The 9,114-nt window shown below is 30.6% G+C and overlaps 1 protein-coding gene across 3 annotated transcripts in view; it reads left to right on the forward strand.

The window, feature by feature from the left end:
- Positions 1–6,931, forward strand: part of LOC116768414 (uncharacterized) — a 58,831-nt gene extending 51,900 nt beyond the window's left edge. For 2 of the 3 annotated variants that reach the window (XM_061523950.1, XM_061523960.1), the window contains exons 8-14: positions 822–1,006; positions 1,310–1,446; positions 3,064–3,294; positions 4,770–5,018; positions 5,097–5,272; positions 5,752–5,907; positions 6,502–6,931. In XM_061523950.1, coding sequence (XP_061379934.1) covers positions 822–1,006; positions 1,310–1,446; positions 3,064–3,294; positions 4,770–5,018; positions 5,097–5,272; positions 5,752–5,907; positions 6,502–6,609 — 1,242 coding nt within the window. In that variant the 3' untranslated portion in view covers positions 6,610–6,931. The remainder of the gene's footprint in view (positions 1–821; positions 1,007–1,309; positions 1,447–3,063; positions 3,295–4,769; positions 5,019–5,096; positions 5,273–5,751; positions 5,908–6,501) is intronic. The other variant, XM_032659125.2, reaches the window with a different exon arrangement.
- The last annotated feature ends 2,183 nt before the right edge of the window (positions 6,932–9,114 follow it).

Consider the following 9,114-nt stretch of genomic DNA (forward strand, 5'->3'; position numbering starts at 1 on the left):
ACAAATTGTAACCTATAGGAGTCACTTTTAAATGCTATTAGTCAACTTTTATATTGAATTTGTAACTTATCTCAGCTGGGGATACTTTACTGTTGACTTTTACATACTTCTATATTCACGGCTTTCCACACAGCCACGTTAACGTACAGCATAGAAAAGTGACATTAAATATCATTGATTAGAAAATCGTGATTTTTGGAGAGTGAATTAAGAATTTTTTCCGACAATTTATAAGCAATTATCGACAATAATGATTAAGAATAAAACTTAACATGACGTTAAGCATTTTATTCAAAAGACTGAAATCTAATAGATGTGACTCGCTGATAGCATATGTATTAACTTCACTTCAATATCGGATCAAATCCAAAGGTAGTCCCTTAGATTTAGAAAACTAATTTAATCTATCCATCTATCTTTTAAAAAAGGATACAATAAAACACGCAACGGTAGTCTTTGTTCGAAATTTCAATCAAATGGAAAAAGAATTTAGGTCGGGTTCATTCTTTATTGTTTTAGTGAATGTAGCTCAGAATTTGGATACTGTATTTCGAGTTCAGAATGACGTAAAGCTTTCAAAGTAGATAAAAACATGACGAGCTAACCTGCATCGGACGGACAAAAATATGGGGTTCCAAATAAATTGAAAAGAAGAAATCCATTCTATTACATGGAATATAGCGTATTTATATTTTATTTCGTTACTACTTTCGGTTGTATTGTAATTTATATATAATAATAATGATTAAATTATAACGCTATAGTAACTCACATGTAGTATCTATCGTTTAAAATAAAGTAAATTCTGATATAATTTTTAGGTCAACAACACACCGATGTCAAACATGTCTCACTCGGAGGCTGTATCTTTCTTGCGTGCGTGCGGGTCAGAGGTGCGCCTGCGACTGTACCGCGACCACGCTGCGACCCCTCTCTCACCCGTTTCCCCCAAGGACATACTTACAGACTCCGACGCACCGCTGAACAGACCAAAACCTCCATTGAGGTCAGTTAATTAAATTAGTTATATAATTATGATTGTTAATTTAATTATAAAGGGCATTTATTCTAGCGTCGGCATTCCTCGGATCAAAGTAGTAATAGATACATACATTTATAATAATTCTTCTTCATAGTAATTTTGTTGAATAAAACTAGGTAACCCACAAATTATGTTTGTAACCATCATAGAATAATGACAACTTATTTCATTGGTGTAAAGTAACATCGATTCAAATGATGTCTATTGAATTATAAGAGGCTTTGTCAAATATTTTTTTTTTGGATTCTAGTGTTATTATGTCTTTAGGGCTGAAGCAGTATCGATGCTATGCGACCTGGCAGCTCGAAGACTGACTCCAGATGCGGGTGATGGTTCGCGATCCCCTTGTCTCTCACCTCGCAAACATCGAAGGCTCACCAAAGACAACCACTACGAACAGCCCAGTACGTAACAAATACCTAATGAATTGTCATTAATAATCGTTTTCTTTTCAGTCCAAATTTTGAGTTAGAAAGCCTTGAAATAAAGTAAAAGTTATTTCTGTTGCCTCATGATTCATAATTGATAAATAATATAACATTTATATTTTAAAATTAAAAGTTAAATAAAAATATTTTAGGGATATACCGCCTGATATTTCGATGGATTAAAATAATGGAATTTTCTCCTAAAAACTACAATTATCATTTTAGATTTGTAACCTCGATTGAGGTTAAGTTCACTTTATATATCTGTATATTGTATATATATTGGCAAATGTGTCTAACTCTTTATTCATTATACTGAATACATTTAATAAAACAAGGTATCGTAAGGTTTTCGGTAAAAAATTTTGACAAATATCAATATCTACCAATGACTATAGTCTACTATTTCCCAATATTTTACTTTATATTCCATTTAAAAATAGTCCCAGCAATAATACCACTTGAATTTAATTAGAAATTTTATTTTGAATTCTTTACATTTTTAAACAAAGACTATTTAATTGGAGAAATATTCTAGTGACTATTTCGTATAAAATTAATCAATTGGAAAAATTCGCAAAAAAATAAGCTCAATTTTTCCATGAAATATTTACTATTTTCGAAGATTGTTTCATTCATTTTTTATATAAATTTGTTAACACATATGTATATGCAAGATAAAAATAAAAACTACAAAATTTTACAGTCCAAATGAAATAAAATTTGTATACAGATATACATGAGATGATTTTTGATCTTCTTTTCACATTTCCCTTTATTTAAAATATTCGTAACTTAAACTTTCAATATTGTTTTCAATCCCATCATCCTACTATAATCTACTAAGTAATTAAAATGATTTATCTGAATACACACATGTTATGAATACGAAACGTGTAAACTCAAATCTTATAATACTATTCACTCTATCCCACCCATTAAATCTGAATCGTGATTTGGTTCAAATAATCTTTGTTTAGATCAGAGCTGTTAGGTGAATGGCTCATATAACACGGTTACACTAACAAACCAATAGCTCAACCAGTCTATTAATGTACAATACAGATATACGATTTCAACGAGCAATCCCAATATTGGCCTAACATCCATCGAACTTAATACGTACACTGCATAACATGATAGGAGTAAGGAGTAAATGTTACTATTTACAGCCTTATAAAAACTTTTATTTTGCGTACTGTTTACAAGACAACATAACATTATATTTAAGAATATATATAGCTATAACTGTCGGACACAACGCAATATATTATTTGAAAGTGGTAGCGTTCTATTGTTCCATAAATTCTAACTAATATCGTAAACACTGCAGCTATGCAAGCATTGTGGGGAAGAGATTTAAATTAATGAATATTTTGGTGGAACGCTCCGCAACGCAAACATCCACGACAAATCTGATTTATGAAAATAACTTTTTGTTATAAATGTGAATTAATTTAGCAATAATTCCTGAATATTATATTTTTATATTCTTGCAAAGGTGTTTACTCCGTTTTATTAAACTTAACACCAGACGAGGCTAACACAGCACATGTAGTTCACAATATCTAAGCAAGTAGGTTTTCCGCACAGATGTATCAAATTTTGCTACGCTAGAGACACACACAAAACGAGAGAGCTGCAAACGTTCAGACACCGAACGTACAGCTGTAGAGAGAGGGTTGGTCTTAGAACGATCTGCATCCACAACAACGGAGATGCCAGTAGATAATAAAACACGCTATGAAGAACCGAGGCGGCGTATAGCACTCGCCAGTCCCACAGCTCCGCCGACTTGTAGAAAACAAAAGCTAAGCCTGACAGGTGAGACGTTAATGAGCTCACGTAAACGCCTGTCTTCTATACGTAGCATAAACGCTGACTGAAGGCTTATCACGCAAAACCTCTTCAAAACTTCTGCAATATATATATGTCAAAATGTGTTTGATTGTGACAAATAATCTTTTTATACTTAGTCGTCAGTCAGCGCGTTTTTAAAATCCAAAACGGCATCTTGACATGCAGGATTTTGTAATAACATGCTTCGGACAGACCCAAACCGCACCATAATATGATCACACTCACTTATATAACCAACATAGAACTAGACACATATGCAAACTTTATATCACTTATGTTGTTATGCTGACACTCCATGATCACATATAACCTCGTCCTCCTGTTTATTTTACCACTCTATTCATAATGTTGTGTATCGTTAAAACCATAACTAATTTTATCACCTAGTAAAGATTTTTGAGAAAACCACAATTAATATCGTTTATATTCTAATATTCAAACATATGTAAAAGGAAAAGTTAAACTATAGAGAGAGTATGTGTTATTTTTGACATTGCATTGCGTGTACCATGACACGCACTAGTCGTAGTCACGAACGAAAAAATAAAAAATTAAAGTAACATTTCCTGTTAACGAATATATTACAGTTAAACATTACATTTAAAAATTTGTATATCTTAATATTTTTCTTTTTATTTCATGTTTCGACACGTACAACTTGTAGAAAATTTTATAAGTGTTAAAGTTATTCATATAAAATATAGAATCGGGATTGGTAAAATAAATAAGTTTTTTTATAGTAGAAAATGTTAATTTTAGTTATAAATACATACATGTTGAAAAAGAATATTCATAGCTCTTGAAAGCATTTTATGTAATAAAACTTTACATTCAATGATGAAAGCCATAATTCGCTGTATCGGCACAAAATAGTTCCGCATTTATTTATTATTATATCAATATTATTTTATAATCTTTTACTATAGTATTCTTTGAACCTAAAGTAAGTGTAATATTGCCTCCTTGTTCAGCTAAAAATTTCAAAGTAGTAGCTATATAATGTGTTGGTAATAGTATAAAATATTTTTAATAACAAAATGTAAAAGAATTAATACATGAACAAACCAAGTTGTAAAAATCACGACTTTATGAATCCTATACATTGATAAAAGTCGCATTTTTTATCCAAGTGTAGCTAGCGGCCCTAAGTATTTGAAGCACCTTAATTATTAATACAATTTAATCGTTTTAACAGCTTATCCAATTCCAGTTTTAGTATAAGTCTGTTTTAATAATTTCACAATATGACTATAAAGAATATTTAAGGCACTAGTATAAGAAAAAGCAACATTTTAATAGAGAAAGCGTAGTGTAACAAATCAAGGTAATGCCAATAACCAAATGTTTTTACCACCATGGCATCCTTGATGATATTCATTTCTAGATAACTGAAAACACTGCATGAAATTAAAATCCTAACCACCTCAGTGATTCCACAGTACCCCCTCATGGCTACGAGCTAAATAATTTAGATAACGACCAATTGGACGCACCGAATTTGTACCAGGAGAATATAACACTACAGCGGTTCATTGAACCGGCATTTCCGGTTGATTCAGATGAGCCTGTGTCTATGCCAGCTGAACTGTCTAGTGATGAAAGATTTAAGCATTCAAGTCCTGCTTATCAGAGCGCTGTACTCCATACCACAACTACTGAAAGTACCTCCGATGGAAATAAAGATGACGGTGAGAGTTGCACGTACATAGTTGACCCAAAAACATCCCGCTATTTTTGGCTATATGCAATTCTTAATTAAATTTTAGGTAACGGCTTAAAAAAGTGGAAGGGAGTTGCCTTGTCACCTGACAATGACAGGAAGGCAAAGCCACCTACATCGGAAATTCCCCCTAAGCCTATGGAAGCTAAAGAAATTGAAACCGTCCAGAAAGAAAATGTCAAACCTGATCAACCGGTGGAAGCCACAAGCACAGAACCTACGGTAAAAAAAATCACTAATAATAATAAACTTTTAAAAAGTTACTTATAGCAACATCTCAATTCTGTAGTAACAGAAAAATATTTTTTTGGCTTTGAAAGTTTCTATGTCTGGTAACAGGAAAATGGAGAATACTTTTCCTTTATTGGAAAAGCTGTTCTTAGAGAATATTAAAAAGATAAATAAGTAACAACTTTGCAAAAGATATGTTGATTCGGGTTTTGAACTGAAATAAGCTTTGAAATTAATAGAAATAAATATCTATGAAAGATGTAATTTTTATGAATTGGGACAATTTAATTGTTGTCTACTTGTATTTGTTTTTACCAAAACTGAATTTTAATTTGAAAATTCACAATTTACTTTAATGTTTCTGCGAAAGCTTGGTTTTTCTTTAAATCATTAGGGAACAATACAAAATAAAAGCAAGAAAGAATTTATATAATTATCACATTGCTGACCATAATAATCCGATACTCCAGATAGTGACAGTGGAACTGAACCGCGGCTGGAATAGTCGCCTGGGGTTCAGCGTCCAGAGCCATCCGGAATCGGGCCAGAGTTACATCTCCGCTGTTTACAACGACAGCGTCGCCGCCAGAGACGGGAGGCTGCGGCGCGGAGATGTTATATTACAGGTATATCTTTGTCCTTTACTGATTTGGATATTAATCATATTCTAGTGTTATACGAGATAGTACCATAGTAAATGTTTCTGCTATAGTGAGAAAAAGATCTTTCAATTACCATACAGATCAGAAAATATTTTTGTAATGCTTCCATTTATTTATCTCCGTACTTTTTCATCGTTATTTTCTTTCTTCGCTCAAAAATAATAGCGAACATTTACCTGTTCGACCCTCCATCATATAGTCCCTATAAAACCATCTTTTTCAGAAATATTGTCAAATGTATGGACATTATAAGTAATCGTAATCATTTCTCCTGCTAAAAATTATCAATTTAATCTAAAAAAAAGCCAATAGACGAAATAGATTGAAGCCATAAACCATAAATCCTTAATCTTAATTAAGTATGTCACCCAAGTACAATTACTATAGCATCTTAATAAAACAAACTAAAGTCTACTTTATTTCTTGTTTTTCATTGCATATCACCAAATATTGATAATTATTTATCAGGGACTAAATTATTTTATTATCTATGAATCTATCTATACGATACGGATATTTGTTTTTGGGTATATATAAAATACTATTTTATGTTTTCAGGTGAACGATGAGAACGTAACTTCAATGAAGACGCCTGAAGTCATCGATTTACTTCGAATATTGCGCGGATCGATCTGCATAACGGTACTACGGCCAGCTAATGTCTGAATCACATATGAATGTATAGAATAAAATTCAGTCAATTTAGAATCTCGTAAAATTCAAAATAAATAAACGCACACCGGCTTCTATAACTTGATTGCTCTAAGAAATTGTCTATGTGCAAAAGTAGCTTTACAATGCGTTTCATAAATATCTGTCATAGTTGTAATTTCTACATCGTCTCCTATAGGTGCTTTGAACACTTTTCGCAATACATATATACGAGTATGTGTATGTAGTAATCAGCCTACGTATTAAAAAGCCTACTAAAAATGAACTATTAACTATGATTGTTAATGTTCCTAAATTATAAAATGATATACATATGTGTTGTATTTAATTGATCTAGTACCTACGATATTATACGGTAGCCATTCAAGAAATTGTTCATTTCTTTAAACAGGCCACAGATTATCAGAACAATTTTGAAATAGATTTATACATGAAATCGATTAACATAAGAATACAATCACGTAAACGATATCATTAAATCATTCCAGATTGTAAAAAAAATGTTCTACTTAAAAATACACCAAACATATTTCATGTGTACCGTTATCATCATACAGATAAATGATTTTTATTTTTAAACATAAACATTAACTATGATCAACATATAAAGCAGTATTAGTTTCAAAGTTATTAATTGATTTAAAAAAAAACGTGCGGGCCACGGAAATAACAAATTATGAGAAATATAGCCATTTGACATCACGAACAGTATGTCAGATCATAAAAACCCGCGTTTCACGTATTTTGACAGCTATTATGTAAGTGTCATTAATTTAAATAACGCTGTTACTTGTCAGTTACGATATTGAATTTAATAAGCATAGAGTTAAGTTTAAATTTTTATGATATATAGGTACTGATTATTTCTAGTCAAATTAAATATAGCGGAAGAAAAATAAAAAACAAAAACAAATATTTTAATGCAGGTTATATAATAGTAGTCAAATGTTAAATGCGAAATATGATGCATAGATTATATGTTGTATTATAACTTTTATTCTATAAAAAAATGTTTTATTGATTTCATATAATATTGTTATCACGTAACAGATTTTATTGACAAATCTATTGAAATATTATTGTAATTTATATAGAGATATTATATAAAATTAGTAGTATAATATAATCATCTGAACGAAATGGAGAAAAAACTGATATTCTAAATAATTGTGATGGATTTGTGTTAGTATGTATGTGATACTTATAATACTAATTTAATACATATATTAATGTTACTTAGGTGCAAACGTTTTGAACCCAGGTCTTAGGTAATGAGAAATACTATAAACTTTAATAATACATAGCCTTTTAGTAAAATATAAATCTCCTGGATATAAAATTATATCTCTTCATGCAAATAGATTAAACATTACAGAAAAGAGAAACGCGTCGCTGAGAAAAATATACGTAAATTATACATTGAGGCTCAAAGGTTTTACGTTATTTTTGGCAACATCAATTATTATTATACGTTTGTTTTCGAAGTTTATTATATCTCGTAGACAAACCCTAGTCTGCAACAACGTGACTATTAACTTATGTTGAAGTCAACTACTAAAAAATATTAATTTGTTCGTATGTACCGGATTTACATTTCATGTCTCTTAGGTCCTGGCCTAAAATATTTGTCAATAATTATTATGCATGGGGGACTTTAAAATGTTACATAACGTTAATAATGGACACTATTTTAATTTAATTGCTATAACACTTATGCAATCAAGTCAGTCGTTTCAGCGACGGTTATTGTAATAAAATATAATGAATTATTAATTTTGATGACAGTTTCTTAGTTGGTGATATAAATATATTGGATTCCAAATTGTGAAATTCTTATTGACGATGTGAGATAAGATCTATAATAAACAAAAATCTTTCAATCACGGATTACCATATTAAATGCTTGCTAGTCTCGCGAATCTATTGGATTGTATTAGCTGAATGCAGGAATTGTTTGTTTTATGAAAACAGTAATAGAAACGTTAAAAATGTACAATATACTTTGTCTTATAAAATAAAAGATCATTATAAATATAAAAAAAATGTTTTATTTATTAAATTAACCTTTCGTCCTTGATATTTGACATTGACAGCAAAATAACGTCGCAAACATTATCATATTTATATATTAGTTATGACCTATAATGGAGTAATTGATATGATACGGACTAGAATTGCAACACAGTCGATTGTCAATCGATTTAAATTAACTTGGGGTCATTATTCCAATGTCATGAGAGATAAATATATATAGTAAGTAAGAAGAGTAAGAAAATATACATCTATCAAATTATTTTTGTTGTTTACTTTTTGATAAGCACTTCCGTAAAACATTGGATACTGTATAATTGAAAATTATAAGGTATAATAATAATTATAATTAATATCCAAAACAAAGACGTCAAATCAATAAATCGTGAGGTTGTTATGTTACATCATACAAACAATAAAACAGTTATAACGTGTGCCCGAAGCCGATCAGCGTGACAGGAGCAATGC

This window comes from Danaus plexippus, chromosome 4 (assembly GCF_018135715.1).
Source record: "Danaus plexippus chromosome 4, MEX_DaPlex, whole genome shotgun sequence".
Classification (NCBI taxonomy): domain Eukaryota; kingdom Metazoa; phylum Arthropoda; class Insecta; order Lepidoptera; family Nymphalidae; genus Danaus; species Danaus plexippus.